The sequence below is a fragment of the Acomys minous genome (genome assembly GCF_964271855.1).
Source record: "Acomys minous genome assembly, chromosome: 1".
NCBI classification, from domain to species: domain Eukaryota; kingdom Metazoa; phylum Chordata; class Mammalia; order Rodentia; family Muridae; genus Acomys; species Acomys minous.
Window position 1 is genome coordinate 63241153 of NC_140483.1, and position 19868 is coordinate 63261020.

At 43.7% G+C, this 19868-nt stretch overlaps 1 protein-coding gene across 13 annotated transcripts in view; it reads left to right on the forward strand.

Annotated features, from left to right (window-relative positions):
• The window catches only part of NCKAP5 (NCK associated protein 5), a 915906-nt gene that overhangs the window by 684771 nt on the left and 211267 nt on the right, over positions 1 to 19868 (forward strand). For all 13 annotated transcript variants that reach the window (XM_084799427.1, XM_084799426.1, XM_084799429.1 and 10 more), the window contains one exon: positions 12197 to 12265. In XM_084799427.1, coding sequence (XP_084655553.1) covers positions 12197 to 12265 — 69 coding nt within the window. The remainder of the gene's footprint in view (positions 1 to 12196; positions 12266 to 19868) is intronic.

A 19868-nucleotide genomic window follows, 5' to 3' on the forward strand; every position in this document is an offset into this window, starting at 1 on the left:
AGACAGTAATTCCACAATTCCATCATCATTACCATAGAACTTCTACCTCTGTAGTGTTCTGCCTGGATTAATTAGTTACCATGGCTACTAGGCCAAAGGACTCTCTAAACCAGAGGTAGGATGATCATGTTATGCCATACAGCAACAAATGGATGGGGACCAGGGCTGCTAGCTCACTGGCAACAGCTCACAGCATAGCTTTCCAAAAACAGTGACCCAAACTGAAATGTCAGTAGTGCCAAAGTCAAGAAGCCCTCATGTAGATGTGTGTATACCTCTGTTAAATGCAGATACTAAACACAAACTCTCTCCTTATCCAGAAGGGTTCCTCATGTTTAATTTGTTCTCAGCAGATCAACAAGACATTGTTTTCCCAGCCATCTGTTGAGACTGAAATAAGCCTTACTGTTCTCTGCCTGACATTTCATCCACATTTGTCTTAATGAGACTTCACAATGGTTTGGGGACTCTCCTCTCTGATCAACAGATTGCCTTCAAGTCTGAGCTCAGCTTATGGGTTCCAGTGGAAGTTGGCTTAACCCTTTCATTGACTCAGTGAATAGAACAAGTATATACTATATGTGTTCAGCCTTTTATAAAATAGATAACTGGTGAATAGGTTGAAGTATGAATCTTTATTATAGGATCAGAATCTGTAACTATTTAGAATTAAACAACTGCTATATTAATTCGTAAAATCCTGAGGCAGGGGTGGGGGGAAGTAGGCCACATAGACCATATGTTGTGTTTGATAATACGTGTGTGTTGAGGCCAGAAGACAATCTTCAGTGTCATTCTTCAGAAGCTACCTATCTCTTTATCTTATTATTTTTATTGTTGAAAATTTTCATACATGCATATAGTGTATTTGATCAACTTCACCTCACTCTACCCTTCCCTAACTCCTCCCATATCCTCCCCACAAATTTTCCATCTCATTTAAAAGCCATTGAATCCTCTTACTATTGCCAGTGTGTACATGGGCATAGGGCCATCTTGTGGAGACTAGGTAGCCTTTCAGGGGCTGTCCCTGTTGGAAATTGACTTTCCATCCAGCAACTGAAAATTGCCAACAGCTCCTTAACTGGGAGTGGAACACTGTGACTTCCGCTCTAATCAGTGCTGAGATTTTGGCTGACTTAATCTTGTGCAGGTCTTGAGCATGCAGACACAACTACTATCAGTTTCTGTGCACAATGCCCTGTGGTGCCCTGGAAATACTGTTTTGCAGCAGTCCTCCACAGTCCAGCCCTTAGGAGAGATATAGCTGTCCCATTTTGACCTGAGCCGTCCACAGTCTCTTATGCTCTGCACATTGACTAGGTATGAGTCTCTGTATTGAAATCCAACTTCTTCTCCACAAAGAAGCTTCTTCAAAGAGGGTTGATAGCTACACTAAACTGTGAGTGTAAAGATAAGATCTTGGGGCAACTTTATTAATATGTTTACTTGGCAAAATAATAGTAGTAAAATTTCCCCCAATGGCTTATAACATTCCTAGCCTTGGGTTCTTAGCCTAGTTAACAGTACCAGAAATAAGTTCTGTCTTGTGAAGTGAGCCTTGAATCCAATCAGAAAGTGATTGGTTATTCTCATAACACTTGCACCACTAATACACCAGTGGGCATATATTGCCAGGCCACCATATTGTAGCCTGTAATGTTCACAGCAGTTTAAGACTATTGATTACTTCTCTCCCCTAGTAACGTGAATAGTGTCTTCCGGCACTATGAGAGCTAATTAGTAAGGAGGAAGCTTTCAGGCCATGTCTTATGATTCATGTATGTGATACCTTCATTAATAGAGGCTTACCACCAAATGCTGGAAGGTAACCAAGATGGGGAGTGTATTGTACTCAAAAAGAGGTAGCCCACCCATGGCACCAGGGTTTCTATTCACTATCCTGTGGCATCTGGTAGGGGTATTGTCCCCTCTTTATAGGGTAAGTCTATTTAAAGACTCCTTTTATATATGTGCATGTATATATTCTAGGAAGCTTCTATAAATATTTTTCCATATGGCCTTTTCAGAGGCCTTTAGTATTGGTTATTCCTCCCTATAACCCCCATCTACTTTTATCTTGTTTATTGAGACAGGGTCTCTCACTGAGCCTGGATTTTGCCAGTTTGCCTAATCTAGCCAGATTCAAGAATCCCCCAAGATCCATTTGTCTCCACATCCTCAGTAATGGGCTAACAAACACATAGCACTACAATTGGCATTTTATGTGGGCTCTAGGGATCAAACTGGGCCTTTATGCTTACATAGAAAGCACTTTAACAACTATGCTATCTACCCAGCCAACAAGACACCTCTTACTTAGAGCTGAAAAAGCTTTGTGATCTGCAATAGTCTAGAGTGGCTATAAAATGATCCAGGCTATATAGCTTAGTGGTAGAGCACCTGCCTGCCACACACAAGGTCCTGGGTTTTATCCTCAGCACCAAAAATTGGTTGGGGGGGGGGATGGGAGGTGGGAGAGGTGAAGTGTGGAAGACATTTTGGAGCAATTTCTCTCTGGTTTGTCAGAAATTAAGAGATTGCCCATTATATACTGGGTGAGGTCAGCTGATCTTGTGGGGATGCTCTTTTCTTCTTCATGTGTTTGATACTAGTATTGAGCCAGTCTCAGACAATTCCCTAATATCTACCAGAACTCGCTTCACTAATAGTTTCCCTTTCATATGGGTCAAGAGTCTTTGTAGGGCACAGTCAGCTTTGCCATCTGGGGGCTGGGCAGGATTTCTCACCTTTGCAACACATCCCAGCTTGTACCCATTGGGGTGGCTACTATTCTGGCTGGAAATGTCCTTCAAGTGCACTGGGAGCAGGGGAGGCAGCCATAGAACTGGTAAGTACAGATGTACAGATCTGTCTTTGTACTTTGACGTTATCCTAGTTATCCCACCCTCCTGATGGGTACAGCTGCGATGTTAAGAAGCCCACCATGTACTTTAGCCTCAATCCCCTGCTCTGACCCCAAGCTTCCAACTCTACATTCCACGGTTATTCTCAGCTGACAGCATCTGGTCCCAGCCACTTAAGCTTGATAAATAACGAGAGTGTGCACAGATGTTTTGCAGAGAAAATTAGGAAAGACTATCGAAGTTATGTTTATTTCTAGAGGTAGCTGGGAATAACATATAGAAGTCATATATGTATTTGAGCCTTCTGAAATTTAAATGAAGGAAGGAAATGGAGAAAGTAACAATAGTAAGTTATAAGGAAAAGCCCTATAAACATGGTAAAGTGACTTGAGCGGTGACACACAATCATTAATAAATAGCTGGGCTGTCACTATGTGTTCCTGGTTACTTCATCACACACACACACACACACACACACACACACACACACACACTTGGAAAACATTTATAAACTTCTAAAATGCCACCAAAAAAGCTAGTTCTCTTATCATCAAACTGTTTTCAACTAAGATAGCATTTGTATATAACTCCTTAGTAAACATTGCTGGGTAAGTCCATGGCGTGCACCCTGGTGCAATATCATCTTGGTAGACTTGTGTGTAATTCAGAATGAAAGCTCTTTAATATGATTGATGGCTGCCAGCCTCCCAACCTATTTCTCTGTTGTCGCACCTACACGGAGCTGTGCACTGAGGTAGTTCTTCTTCTTCGCTTTAACTCCCAGTGAGGAATCTCATCACCCTTCCCCTCAGCCCTATCATCTCAGGGGGCAAACTGTTCCAAAACACCTGCCGGCTTCCACCCGCTCACCACACAAAGCCGCCACCGGGGAAGTGTTCAAAGCTAAGTGAATGAGATGAATAAGCATTAGCTGCAGACATTAACTCACCTCTTTCCCAGAGGTTTGCAAAGCCATTCCTGCCGCCTGCACATTCTATGTAGAGAAGTAGGCATCACTCACTCCTCTTAACTCTTGGCCATCTAAACCCAAAGTGTGGTTTCTGACAGGAAGTGGATTGCACTATACTCTCATCATAGGCAAATATTTAAAAATGTGGGCTGCTAAGACATTTACAGTCTGGCTTGGCGGCGGCGGCGTGATTTCATTCAAACTGTGTGGTGTAAAGAGAGTCAGTGAACCTTCTGGAGCCTCAGATTGCTCATGTGTGTTAAATGGGACCACACCAGTTACCCCATGTGTGTAGTTTGTTGGGGGTCTTACAAGAGAGAAAGCATATTATCCATTGCTGAGCACAGAGAACAGCAAATGTTGCTAGTGTTTGTTAATGTTGTTATCACCACCATCATCATTGCCTGGAGGTCACGTGTACCTCCCAATTACAACTCTTCCCGTTGCCCTGGCTTCACCCAGACCTCCCTCCATTTCCAGCTGCTGGCCTGCCATCTGACAGAGATTACGGTTCTCTTTCATATCTGGAAAACTGAATTAATGATTACTTCTTCAAATATTCTTTTTGAGTTGTATGACAACAATCCCAGTGAGGAAAATTGGGGATGGCAAAAGGCAGGCAAACTCAGAGGATTTTTCAGTGTGGTTTCAGTTTCAGCTAAGGGCCTGAAGGACAAATGACACTCCCTCTGATATTTCCCTGTTGAGCAATGTCCTTGAAAGAAGTTGGAAAGCACTACTTGTCTGTGCACCTCTGGGCTACTGCTGCGTGCTTCTATTAGAAGCGAGCAGGGGTCGGGAGCTGGGCAGAGGGCAGGCTTCTGGTGACCCACACTGTCTATCTACTGCACCTCCTGAGAGAGCACTCATCCTTGGCGGCGGAGACCAAGGTCTGGGCCATATCAGATTAAATCACGAACTCTACCTGTTTTAATGTAAAGTCTTAAGCCAAAGTCAATATTCTACCCTAATAGAATAAGTAGTGTTCTCCTGAGGCTTGAGGAACCCTAAAAATACAGTTTCATTAAAACATGTAGATATTGGAAAGACCAAGTGTTGGTGTCAGTGCAAGCATCTGCAGGCATTGTGTGAGTGCTGACAACCCACAATGTTGAGATTTTCTCTAGAAGAATGGGCAAGAATGACACAGTAAACAACAAAATGATTTTTTTCCTTAAAATATCTACAACAGCTCTTTTCTCTTTCCATCTTTTCCATGTCTACTAAAGACTTCTCAACTTCTCTGAGACTCAAAATGCCAACTTAACGCTATTCTTGGTTCTCAGCCCTGCTCCTCCAAACACTGGATAAGTGCTGATAGATGTGTTTGTGATGTCACTCATATCTGTCTTCCTCTCCTCTGCTCTATTATTTGATCTCAGAGATGTTATAAATTTGATAAGCATGCTGGAATTATAATTTTAGTCCTCTTGTTGTCTCTTCAAATTCCCTTTTGTGTCTGGCACTAAATTCTTAAAGATGCTGATTTGATCATGTATGTGTGACCACATCAGGCTCCATCCATCTTTATCTCATAACAGGTCTCTCTCCTTTGCACCTACACACTCTACTGTAGTGATACTGACCTGTCCAAGTACACCAAGGCCCTTCCAGAACATTCCCTGGGCCTCTATAGAGTCCTGTGACAGTGTTTTTCCCACTTTAAAGAGAAAAGGAGCTGACAAGCATTTATTCTTCTCTGTTCTTTAGATTAAAGTTATTTATTTCTATGTGATGTGTATGTGTAAGAATGGGTAAGGATGGGTACAGAGATGCCATATCATGCATGCACATAGAATCAGAGGACAACCTTTTAAACTGGTTTTCTCCCTCCACCATATAGGTCCCATGAATCAAACTTACTTCAACAGGCTTAATGACAAGTGCCTGTACTTATTGAGCCATTGTTTTACTCTGCTTTCCCTTTCTTGTTGGGGGAAGGAGGGGGACATGATCAACAGCAACTTGGTAGAGGAAAGGGTTCAGCTTACAGGAAACCACCCAACACTGAAGGGGAAGAAGGCAGAGCCATAATTCATGGTAGGGGTTTGAGGCAGCCACCATGGAGAATGCTGCTCACTGGCTTGTTCCCTCCTTCAGCTTTCTTATACAACCTGGCACCACCTCCCAGGAGATGGCACTGCCCACAATATGCCAGGCCCTTCTTCATTAATTAGCAATTAAAAATACCCCTCTACATGTCCTCAGGCCAATTACATCCAGGAAAGTCTTAAGTTGAGAAACCCTCTTCCCAATGAGTCTAGTTAGTATTGAGCTGACAATAAAACCAACCAGTATAACCATCTTGCCAGCCCCATCCTAGGAGTTCTTACTGAGTGTGTGTGCATTAGAAATCTGCTTATAAGAGAGCCCATAAAATGTAAATTTAAAGTCAAAATGACAAGCCAAAAAAAAAAAAATGGATATGTGTCACTACATCAGCAAATGAAACAGAATGGCCCAGAAACCTCCAGGGGCTCATTTCTTATTCCAGCTTCCTTTTGAGGCATTAGATGTAATTATTAATATATCTGTGAGAACTCACCAAGGCGCAAAAATATACTCACAGCTTGTGTTCTGCTGTGTGTTTATTTGTTTTTTTATTTTCAAAGAATTTTACAGCCCCTGATTTCTTGGCATCTACCTGAAAAGCAGAGCTTGCACCTGGCTCAGGGAAAGCACCTGCTGAATAGGTGACTGTCTGGATAGGTGACTGTATATACATAGGTGATGTCTGGATAGATGCAAGTCTGGATAGGTGACAGTCTGGATAGGCGAAAGTCTGGATAGGCGAAAGTCTGTCTAGGTGACTATCTGGATAGGTGAAAGTCTGCATGGATGACTGGATAGTTAACAGTCTGGATGGGTGACTATCTGGATAGGTGACAGTCTGGATGGGTGACTGTATGGATAGGTGACTATTTCATATGTACAGTTTGGTGAGAACTGTGAGCGCTATAGTCTTTTCTTCTACCTTATAAGATGTGGGAGATGTGATTACAAGGAAGTCCTAAGGCTAATCAGAAAGATGGCTTGATAGGACTTGAAGGTAAAATGAAATACTTTGTCCCAGATGATCTCCTTAGCTTAGCAAAACTGCTGGATTCCTAACATTGAAATGCTGTGATTAAAGACAGACTTCCTGTCTCTTCACATGCAGATCTTCTTAGGGCACCATTCATTTGCATCTGAATATAAATGGAGTGGGAATTCTTTGAAAGTAAGCACTGGGGTGTCCAACTTTTTGACATCTATAAGTTTGCAATGGAGAAAGGAACTCCTAGCTAGAAAACAAACAAACAACAACAACTAACCAGAAACAGGCTGGAGAGACATCTCAGTGGTTAAGAACACTTGCTGCCATTGCAGAGGACCTAAGTTTGGTTCCCTGCACCCACACCAGTTAGCTCACAATTGCCTGGAGCTCTGGCTCCAAGTGATGTCCAGGGGCCCTCTTCTGTACCTGAATTTATGTGGAGCTACACATATTCACACACACACACACACACACACACACACACACACACACACACACACAAATAAAAAGCAGAATTTTTACAGATGAAACCTCAAACTTACAGAGATCAGTATAATTTGAAGTCATGGACACACTACCCCAAGTGGGAAATCCTCCGTCAGGAATGAAATCTAGCAGAAGGTTTTAATCACTGTAAAAGATAAAGTGGAGCCCAAAGATCCAACAACAGCAGCATCTACATGAAGGTTCTAATTGAGTCCTCTGGGTATCCTGACTTAATCGCATATTTAAGATGAAACATGATGTGTTCTAATTTCTATAATTCTCAGTAATGATGCCTACATTTCCACTTCTTTTCTCTTTCTCTTTTCCCAACTCATCTATATCAGTATCCACTGTTTCTTTAAATCACCCTTAATTAAAAGGGTTTTCTGTTTCTTTACACATTGTTTCCTGCTGGAAGTGGGTTAATCCCAAATCTCTAATAAATATGAATGGATTAAAGAAAATCATGAGTTCAAGATCATTTTAGCTTCCTGGGTATAATTGTTAAAATCTTCGCTGTCTCCTGGGATGTGTGGGATTACATCAATTAAATCATGTCTCTGTAACTGAGCACAGTGGCTGTAAATGTGACTGTGTTTGCTAGCACCCTCTCTGTATTTAATTTGCTGGGCTGTAATAGATTGTCAGAGCAGTAAATGGGAGGCAGGTAAGGTAAACTGTAATGACGGTAATTATCTGAATGGATCGATCATTGTGTTATCGCAACGTGATGTGGGTAGCGGAGAGATGCAGGCATCCCATATAAATTCTCTATTTTTCTATTTTATTTCCTTGCCTGCTTTTCCCCCCAAGATATCTAAAGAGAAACAATGTAAACTGGCCACCTTCGTTGCCTCCTTTCTCTTTCCAAGTCTCCTTAGTAAGGTCAACAGATCCCATCCAAAACAACCTTTCCCTCAGAGAGCAGTCATCTTACAGAGCTAGAAGTCCAGCACTTGCCCTGGTAATTCCTGGTACCTTAAGCTTTGAAGTTGAAGTTGTTTTAGTTGAAGGATTTGTATCCTTTAGTTTGTGTGTGTGTGTGTGTGTGTGTGTGTGTGTGTGTGTGTGTGTGTGTGTGTTCCCATGGATTGTGTATGAAAATGCCTATGCATGTGTGAACCTCAGATACATGCCTCATGTACTGTCCACCTTCATTTTACTAGAGTCTCTTACAGGCCTGAAACTGGCTGCCCAGCAAGCTCCAGCTAAGGATGCACTGTCTCTGCCACTCTAGTGATGGTATTCCAGATACATGCCAGCATGCTCAACTTTCATATATTAGTTTTCTAGATTGAACTCGGGTCCCTATGTTTATGCAGCAAGAACTATATGGACCAAGTTAGCTCTCCCAGATTTGTTCATTACAGAGCTAGAAAGCTAGGAAGTGAACTAATGGGCGAAAGGTTGGACACCCAGGCTTCATCTAAATAGCTGCCCCAGGACTGAACGGAAACCTTAACTTGCCCTACTACCTGGGCTGCTGGAAAGAACTGAATGGTTGCATTGGCTGTTCCTGAGGCAAGTTCAACAAAGCAGAAGTGGAACAAGCCTAGAAGGGAAAGCTGCAGTCTGGGAACGGCATCCATTTTCATATTGCATTTGATAGTTGCCAGGAGAGGAGGAGTCGCTTTTCTTTAGCTGGGGATGGCTACTGGTAGGTTACCCATGCCCAAGCAGATGAACTCAAACCCATGCACCATTTGCAACATTAATTAGACAGGGCATGCAATTAAAGAAGACTTGAAGAGGAAAGCAAAATATGTAGGGGATAAGAGAAGAGTTGGAGGGATAGAGCCAGGTGGATATAATCCAGACAGTGGTAGAGAGTTTCCATAGCTGCTTGGTAAAGACAGGGCCGTGGGTTCAATCCCAAAGAGGGGGGGGGGATGGGGAGCAGAGGAGGGAAGAAGAAGACAGAATTTTGTGTGTGAATATTTCAAGGAAAAAAATTGATTAATAGCAATAATAAAGAGAAATGAAATCATGGAATACTTGTGCCTTTCTCTTTGTGAAAAGCAAAAAACTCAACTTCAAGTTGCTGTAAGTGAAAAGTGATGTCTAGGATCCCACAGACATGGGTCATAGCCTATGGCCATGGAAGTTGGCAGAGGCCTGTGGGAAAAGTGACAGTAAGAAAGAGAGAGCCCAGAGTCACAGGATCTGTACAGGGGACAGAGTGACTAGAGTTGCTATGCTGGCTGAGAGGTTGGGGGGCAAGAGAGCCGATCCATGTTGCTTTCTCAGAAAGATGACTTGTCCAAGGAGAGTGGCCAAAGAGGGGGTGTGGTTTAGAGATATTGTAAAGGCGGGATTTCAAAATACTCTGGAAATAATGGAAAATATAAGATTAATCTCTCCCGATTGATCATTAGCCACTAAAGGGGCCAAAATAAGGGTAAGTGGGGGTGCAAAAGTCCTCTGATGGTAGGCAAATGGCTCCAGCAATAAAATACCAGCCATGAGGTCATGAGGGCTTGATCTGAATTCCAAGAACCTGCATTAAAATTTTTGACATGGCTGCACATGCCTGTAATCCGAGCACTGGAGAGGACGAACAGAAGGATCCTGGAGCTTGGTGACAAGCCAGCCTAACTGAATACATGAGCTTCAGGTTTATTGAGAGACCCTCTCTCAAAATAATAATGTGGAGAATGACCGAGAAGAAAACCTGACATCAACCTCCAGCCTCCAGATGCATAGGCACACAGGCACAGAAGGCACAGGGGCACTCAGTCACAGGCACACATGTGAAGGCACACAGGCACTCAGTCAATCAGACAGTCAATGCAATGATTGCATGTGATATACTGGTAAGAATAATAAAAGAAGGGGGAAATTACATATAAATATGTAATGATGAGAGACGGCAAATGGTACTGTTTTGAAGAGGCATTGAGAGAAAACAGGAGAGAGGAAACCCTGCTACCAGTCTACCCAAGAAGTGGACAGACAGGAGTATTGACAGAGGGAGGCTCACTGAGCATGCGCCTCTCAGTGTAGCTTTGACTTCTAGAATCATGCTAACACTTAACGTATACAGAACAATAAAATGAAATCAGAAAGAAGGGAAATTAAATTTAAACACTGCCAGAAACAAATGAATTGCCTATCAGCCACGGGCTAGGAGAGCAGAGGAGTGACCTTGTCACCTTTGAGGAGAGAATTTCCATTAATGCATTTACTCTGAAAAAGAACATATCCTCACCTCTCCCTAGCACGGATCTCCACGGTGTAACAGTTTCCTGTGTGCTCTGGGAGGGGAACAAACCAGTAAATACACTGCTGGGGGTGGGGGTGGGGGAGCCCAGTTCTCTGTATGGAAAATGGATGCTAGAAATAGGAAATGAGGAAGATGAGGAGGGAGGGAGGATCTAAGTGGGTAGGTGGGGAGGAAAATGGAGGAGAAGAAGTGACTATAAAGGAAAGGAGTTGAAGGGAAGAGAAGAGACAGGTAAGGAAGGGACGAAGGGAGAGAGAGTCACAAGCATACAAACAGGAGGGGCTCAGAGCAAAGGCTACTGGGTGGTAATAAAAATTATGGACTAGAAAAGCTCAGTCTAAAGGCGTCATGAGTCCAAGTCTGAGGTTGAAACAAGGAGTGCGGATCATCAGACCATAGTGTACAAAGGTCTTTCAGGAAACTGATAACCAGTGTGTAGTTGTGCATGAGGACATCTTAACCTTAACCTTAACCAAGGGACAAACGGGGTTCTTGTCTGAAACCCGCCTTCATGAGGCAGGAAGGAGATGAGAAGGCAAAAGGATGGGTGTGCAGATGTGGCTAAGTGTTGACTGATATGATGTGAGGGAAGACGTGTGGGAAGTCTACAGGATACTTGAAAATTGTGTGGTATGTGTATGTGTGTGTGTGTGTGTGTGTGTATGCATGTGTTTGCACTCATATTACCAGCCAGAAACTTCCTGAACCTGATGGAGAGAGGCTCTAAGGGAAATGCGCAGACTTGTACACCATTTGAAAGCCTACTCCACTCTCCAGACAGATTTTGTGCTCCTTCCAGAGCTGAGAGAGGCTCCGCGAGCACAGTGTTTTTGTGCAAACATAAGGGCCTGAGTTCAAGCCCCATAACCCACTTATGTGAAAAGTTAGGAATGGTGCTGCCTTGACGTCCCCACCATAATGAACTTTACCTGAATTATGATCAAGAGAAAACAAAACAAACCGTTTCCCCCAGAAGTTAGTTTACTTGTTTTACCACAGCAACAGTGAAAGAAGCTAAGATAGCTTATCAGCACTGCCATGCCTATTGCTTTGAGGAGCATGAAAACTGTAATCAGAGGAAGCAGTGTAGAGAGAACGAGAGATCCATAGGACGGTTCAATGTGTGTCTTTTCTCTCATCATCGTATATTGCAGAGTCATTGGCTGGCACCCAGAATAACACCTGGACTTTGTCTTTCAAGTTAAAAGCTTTACCTGAGACTTGTTTTTGTGACCCCAACAAGTATTAAGTTGTGAGACCATGCCAGTTCTTAATGTGGTAGATTTAGGCGTTTCTGACGTTTTTCATAGCATAAAATAAATACTGGCATCCTTCTGTGGAACACATGCATAGAGCCCTGATTTGATTTTCTACTTGTTCGGAATATCAAGTTCCGATTTCTTAGGATCGTAATGTATGCTCGTGAGCGAGCCTATAAGACAGGAGTCATCCCCGCCATACTTATAATAGTACTTAGAGCAAACCTGTCAAAGGTATTTCTAAGAGATTACCCGAGGTCCTGGGGAGGTATATTTAGCAACCATATTGAATGAGTTGTCACATAACACAACGTTCCATTGATTTATGGGTGTTATTTCTGTCTCTTACTGCAGGCGGAGAATTCAGCCCTGGCGCTGGAAAATGAGAACCAAAGAGAACAGTATGAGAGATGTCTTGATGAGGTAAGACGGGCTGAGAGGGCGGAGGAGAGTGTGGGTTTCTTAAGGATCTTAATCAGGACAAGGGGCGTGTGAATGCCATGCTCCACAAAATTGGAATGTTTTCCCCACAAAGGGAAGTTGTAAACAGATGTCCACTGAGCCACTGAGAAGTGTTAGTCTCTTAGTCTCTCCCTCTCTAATCTGTCTCCCCTCCTCCACAACTGTTCTCTCTCTCTCTCTCTCTCTCTCTCTCTCTCTCTCTCTCTCTCTCTCTCTCTTTCTGTTTTTTAAGAGAGAGTTTCTCTGTGTAGCCCTGGCTGACCTGGAACTCACTCTGTTGACTAGGCTAGCTTTGAACTCGGAGATCTGCCTGCCTCTGCCTCTGGAGCGCTAGGATTAAAGGCATGTGCTACCATGCTCTGCATCCTTTCCTCTTATCCCTCTCTTCTCTGCTCTCTCTCCCCTTTCTCCTTTCTCTCCTCTCCTTTTCCTGTCTCTGTGTCTTCTTCCCCCTTCCTGCCCTTTATCCCTCTCTCTGCCTCTTCCCTCTCTTTCTCTCCTGCATGTACACGGGTATCTCCTTTTCCTCTTCCCTCTTTCTTCTTCCCGCTGCCTCTCCTCTTTCCTTTCTCTCTCCCCCCTCTCCCCTTTCTTTCTCCTATCTCCTATCTCTCTCTCCGCTCCTCCCCCCTTCCCTGCCCCTCCTCTATAATGTTCACAGGGCCGCTATGACTCCTTTGGGTAATTGTCTTCCATCCTTGCACATACTTGGAGGATGATTCACTGTTTGATCAATTCCTTCTGTCCAAGAAGTGTGATCCTTGGCTCTGAATGAGGAAGAGCCACACGTGGGCATCCTGCGTGTACAATTGGATGCATTCTCAGAGAAATGAATTGTTGATAGAGTGGGTGGAGACAGCATTCACACTTGGCAGCCAGAGGGATAAAATCAGCAGATTGAGCACAAACCAAAAAGAAAAAGAGAAGTCAGGAAGAAAATTTGTGTGCAGTGGAAGAAGACGGAGCCCTACGCATGAGTAACCTCAATAAATGTTATCTGATAATGGTGGAGAGATGAGGGCAAAAATGATGGGTGTTAGAGTGTCTGGGCGGTGGTGGGGGCTGAACTGAAGCCTGCTCAGAGCTCTCGACCTCCTGAGGACCTCCTCACACCATTAGGCATAGGAACCAGTCAGACTGTTGTTTCTTGTTACAATGGACCATTGGCCACATGGAAAAGTTCTCCTCAGGGACCCACCATGATGGGAGCCATTATTTAAATGAGATAAGTTCTTTTGTTATCAGCCCTATGTGTTAAAGCTCTCTCTTGTGCATTCTGTGAGATTCTGTTGGAGGGTTATTACAGTGTAGCTGAACAGATTTTAGAAAAACTGTATGCTATCTCCAAAATATGTTCCATTATTTTGCTGTGGGATGACCAATATAGCTTCAATTATTCTCTCCTTACTAACAGCTTCGTAAATGTTCACCAGTAAATGGGTTTGGGTGTTCTTACCCTCTTCATCCTTTCTGTCTTCTCTCTCCTATGACACTTACCTAGAAGTTGATGGCTTGGACCACAGAGTGCACAACCCTGAATCCCAGCTATAACCCTTCCTACCACCATGTTCCTCTTTTGTTCCTTCAGACAGGTGTAATTTCCACCTTCTAAGGATGAAGGGTTTTGCCATTTTTGTTTTCAAACACCAGGTTTCCCCCAGGCTCAATTATCCCACACCAAATTTTTCCCCTAGGCTGGGCTATCCCACACCAGTGCTCTCCCTAGGCTGGGCTATCCCATATCAGTGTTTTCTCTAGGCTGGGCTATCTCACACCTGTGCTTCCCCTAGCCTGCGATATCCCACACCAGTGCTTCCCCTAGACTGAAATATCACACACCAGCATAACACTGACCACTTGTCCTTGGCACTTCGTACTTAAAATTTGTTGGAGAACTCTCTAGATGTTCCTAAAAGGTTGCTTCATATTTAGTCTTTCAATTGTTAGTTTGTCTAGCCATGAATGTTGCTTGCTCAATAATGTTTGTAACCCTCTGCCCTGTCAGGACTCCAAAACCCCAGAATGCAGCTGGGAAGATAGCTCAGTGGATTAAGGGTGCACAAGGACCTAAGTTTGAGTCTTGGCGCCCATGTAATACAGCAATGATCATGGCAGACCTATAGTCTCAGCTTATGAAAAACCAAGGAAGGTAGTACCTGAGGAATGCCACAGACATGAAGACAGAGAGAGAGAGAGAGAGAGAGAGAGAGAGAGAGAGAGAGAGAGAGAGAGAGAGAGAGAGAGAGAACCATTCCAGTATCTAAAGAAAAAGCAATTAGGAAAGTTGACAGAACCTCAGAACCTGATGAGACTAGTTCAGCTTCCTCAGCCCTGTTCCCCAGGCCCTTGGTCCAGCCAAAGTCTAGGGCAAGAAAGACCAAATAGATCCAAGGCTATTTAAAGGAACCAATAATCCTCCTGGGTTAAAAATATTGATGAGCCAAGCTGCACTTTCACCTCTTGCACAGAAATTTCCAGTGAGACGTGACCTGTATTCAGAAGTCAAATTCATGGGCTCAAACCACAAGTTTCACATTTACCACAGTTCTCCCTAGGGTCACTCTTCATCCAGCACGAAGCTCAGAGCCTTTCTCTATAGGAACCAAAGTCTGGGCCATGGAGGTGCCTCAGTCTGTAAAGTGCAAGCATGAGGGCCTAAGTTCAAATCCCAAGACCCCTTGTAAAAAGATGGGTGTAGTGGTGCACATCTGTAAGCTCAGGGCAATGGATAGGTGTGGTGGTACATGTCTGTAAGCTCAGTGCTATAGATAGGTGTGGTGGTGCACATCTGTAAGCTCAGTACTATAGATAGGTGTGGTGGTACACATCTGTAAGCTCAGTGCTATGGATAGGTGTGGTGGTGCACATCTGTAAGCTCAGTGCTATGGGTAGATGTGGTGGTGCACATCTGTATGCTCAGGGCTATGGATAGGTGTGGTAGTGCACATCTGTAAGCTCAGTGCTATAGATAGGTATGATGGTGCACATCTGTAAGCTCAATGCTATGGATAGGTATGGTGGTGCACATCTGTAAGCTCAGTGCTATGGATAGGTATGGTGGTGCACATCTGTAAGCTCAGTGCTATGGAGGCAGAGGTGGGAGGACCCTTGAGGCTCATTGGCCAGCCAGTTCAGCTGAATCAATGAGCTCCAGGTTCAGTGAGAAAGCCAGGCTCAAATTAAGTTGGAGCAGTGATGGAGGAAAACAGCTCATGTCTACATCTGGCCTCAGCATGCTCACAAACGTGCAAGCTCATACAGACCTGAGTACACACATTCACACAAAAAGAGCCATCTGTTTCCCCAGTGTTTCCCATGCCTGTGCTGTGTGGCTTTCTCCAGAGTACCTCAGACAAACCAAAGTGTTCTCCTCGAAAATCATTTTCTGTGGTCCCGCTGCCAGCAGGAGTTTTGAAGAGAGTCCCTCTGTTCCTAATTGCACAAATTAACAGTTGCCAGCAAGGTGATTTACAACAAAGAGCCGTCTCTGAGCAACACAAATGTTTTGTATTCGTGAATACCGGCCTCTGATTACACATGCCTGTTGTTCTGTAACTGATTGCACGGGGCCGACTGTCTGTTTCCAAGCTCTGTAAGAGAATGCTCTCGAAGGGGCAGTTCCATGTAGTAATAATGCGAAGAGGAAAATCTTTCCAAGGCTTTTTATACTAATTAGTCTGACTAACAAGGTAAGGCCTCATGTAAGTTATTTCCTTGCTGGTAAGGTGCAGAAAACATACTCTGATGGGTAAGGCGTGGATTTGAACATACTCTGATGAGTAAGGCGTGGATTTGAAGTGCCCTCAATCCTTTTTGCCCTTATGCTAGTTTTCTGGGAAATAGACAATATGTTGAGGATTTGAGACAAGACTGCAGAATCTGAAATCTGTCTGTGCTTTTACTAAAAGAATGTGTTTATTAGAAATAGGCAGATACTATGCATCGATGGATACACATAAAAAGATATATAGTCTAAGGTACCCTGGCTTGGGAGATGCGCACACACACACACACACACACACACACACACACACACACAGATGGATACATACATACATAGTACAACATACATACACTCTCTTAAGTTCATAGATAATACCTACAGATCCCCCCCATATATGCATAGATACATATAGTCATAGACTATGGCTTGGTATGTATGCACATGCATGTGCACACACATACACACACACATACACACCTCAAGCACACACATGTACACATACACATATGCATGCACACTTCACTTCTCTTGCTTCTTTACCTTAGAGTAGAAAGACCACACCAAGGATTGCCCTCATTTCTCTGTGGAAGTTTGGAAATTTTCCTGCTTGCATCTGTAATTTCTTAATCTAAATGTTTGACAGGAAGTCTACTACCAGGTGGTGAATTGCTATTTATTCACAGTATTGCCTTAGCCTCAATTCCTTCCAGAACAACTGTTCCACATACAGAGATACAATATATGTATAAAATAGACATGATAGCATCCCTTGAACTACTGCACTGCCTTGAGGTGGATTCGGCAGCATCTTTACTGAGCATCACCTCATGTGAGCTCTGGGATCCCATGGAAACCTTAGACTAGCAGAAGTGAGGAGGTTAGAGGGTCATGGAATCGAGTTAGAGAAGCTGCTGGGTACAGTTTGAACTTCTGGAATGAACAGCAGGCGGCAGTAGGTAGGAAGAGTGACGCCGAGCAACAGTAAAGGGCCAGGCTTGAAGAGGAGAATCTTAGCAGGAGCAAGAGCCAGCCAGGGTGTAGGTCAGAACAGTAGGTGGCTCTCATGCTTACTTGCAGATTGAACTTACTGGGAAAAATGTATATATGCATGCTGTGTGTGTGTGTGTGTGTGTGTGTGTGTGTGTGTGTGTGTGTGTGTGTGTGTGTGTGCACGCACGTGTAGGTGATTGAAGGCCAGGGGCTGATGCTACTGTCTTCCTCAATGACCTTCCATCAGAGTTTCTCACTGAATGTGGAGCCTACAGATTAAGCTAGACTGGCTGTTCATCAAACCCCTGGAATCTTCCTATTGTCTGCCTGCCTTCCCAGGACTGAGATTACAGACATGTGCTGCCTATCACACTCTAGTTTTTAGGTGGGTGCTGGGACTCAAACCCATATCTTCCTACTTGTGCAGCAAGCACTTTACTTACAGAGTCATCTGCTTGATCCCCTACCTAGATGTCTTTAAAGATGCTGTTGGCTACATTATGCCCTACTCTGGCTTGGAGCCCACACGCCCATGGATTTAAAGCCCTCTGGGTTTATAACATTCAGCCAAAGTTAAGGACTGCTATAGGGAGGGCTTCTGAGTGCTATGGCCATGTGGTACTTTTACAAAGTGTACATAAGTAGATGACACACTGGAAACAAGCCTGGATACAGCGATAGGAAACCTTGGGTCCACGTGGAAATTTGGCATTATTCATGTGTTAATAAAAAGCTACCAATCAGGATCATGGTGACCATACCTGTAATCCCAGTGTCTAAGAAGAAGAAACAGGAAGATTAAGAGTCCAAGGTTATTCTTGGCTCTATCCTGAGTTCCAGGCCAGCCTGGGCTACATGAAACAGTCTTTAAAAGAGAAAGGATTTTCTGTTTCTCTGATCTGGGCTCTGTATGCCTGGGTTGGACTCAGGAATCTTTACTGGGACACTTTGAGGCACATCCCATGTCAGAGTCTTACATCAGCTTTAAAATCACTGTCTCAGTACTGCACTAGGAAAGCATCCTGCATCCGATTTTCCCAGGCTTCAGGCGGGTACCCATTTGAGCACATGCCTGATTCCTCTGGTCTGTCCCCTTGGGGCAGTGCCTCCCTCCTGTTAGCCATTATTTCTCCAGGGTTCAGTATGATTCTCAGCCCACATGAAGCGTTTAATGCATGTTTGTTAAATAACTAAATGAATGAATGAAGAGGGAACAGCAGGAAATTAATTTCCAAATTGTTTTCTTGCAGTCCCACATACACATTTAGACTAATGCCTTCCGTTGTCTCCTTGGAGGTAAACAGGCATCTATTATGCACCAACCCTAAACACAATCCAAAAAAACAAATAATCAGAAGGGGAAAAGTAGGCATACTTAAAGACCAAATTGAATTTGAAGAGGCCATATGGACTCTGGCTAGGGAAGACGCAGGGTGCAAACACCATCACAGAAGCCTTGCCCTGCAGTGTAGGGCACGTGGAGCTCCCCCATTCTATCTGATAATACTGTTACACAAAATAGATGAAGATCCACTGAGGCTGGAGCCCATTGGCTAGAGCGCTTTGGTGGCACGCACAAAGCCAGGGTTCTATCATAAACTGGTTGTCTTGGTGCACACATGTAATCTCGACACCTCAGATTAAAGATCATCTTTGGCTTCATGGAGAATTCGAGGCCAACTTGGGCTGCATGAGGTCCTGTCTCAAAATCCAATCCTTGAAAACAAAGAGAACAGTGTGCCTCGTGACCCCTTTGTAGTTTCATGTCGTAGGCACCCCCCCCACACACACACGTCATGCTTTTGCAAATAAAACCCACTGTTCCCCACTTCTTATATGACAGAAGAGGCCTGTCTTCTGAGGTTCCCCGCCTCACTGCCATTTGCCTTTGATGGAGTGACTACTTTACATTTGGCCCTGCCTAGGTGACTTCTCAGACTGGGCAGTCACCTAGCACTTTTTTCACAACTTTAGATGGTCCTCACATTTTAATGAATGAAGAAAGTCATATTCTCCCTCATTCACCACACATTAGTATATGGCAGCAACACAAGCTATCTGTGGACCTAAGTGTATGTGTATATGTGTGCACATGTGTGAGGGTACATATGTGTGCACGTGCGTGTAGAAGCCAAAGGTCAACCTCAGGTGTTCTTCACAATGTTTTTTGAGATATGGTCTTTCACTGCCTAGAACTTAGCAAGTAGGCTAGGCTTGCTGGACAGATAGCCCGAGGCATGTGCCTGTTTCCACCTCCCCAGTGTTGAGGTTACAAGTATGTGTCACCATACTTGGCTTCTTCTCTCCATTTTTAATGTCTCTCTGTGCGTTGTGTATATATATATATATATATATATATATATATATATATATATATATATATATATATGGATATTTTTATATGGGTGCACACATGTGTGTATGAGTGCATGCATGAGCCCAAGGTTGATGTCAGGAATCATCCTCAGCTGTTCATCCTCCTTATTCATTTGGTCAGGTTTTGCAGGATATTTGATCACACTGTGAGCCCTGAGGTTGTGTTATTTGCTAGAAAAACCTGTTTTTACTTGTGGTGTGGCTCAGCCTTGTAATCCAAGAGCATCCTGCTTGAGTATTGTACACAAGATTAAATAAAGTCAACCATCGGTCAAGAGGTAGAGAGCAAGCAACTATTTGATAGAAAGTGAACATAAGATTATTAAGGAAAAAAACATAAAGAGGAAAACAGAAGGACTGATTGAGAGATGCACAGGAAGTAGAAGGGAGGGACATTCAGTTTGAAAGCGTTTTTTGAGACAAGGCGGGAGAGGAGGATTCCTTCTGGGATGTTGGCTGAGGATGAAGGTCAGC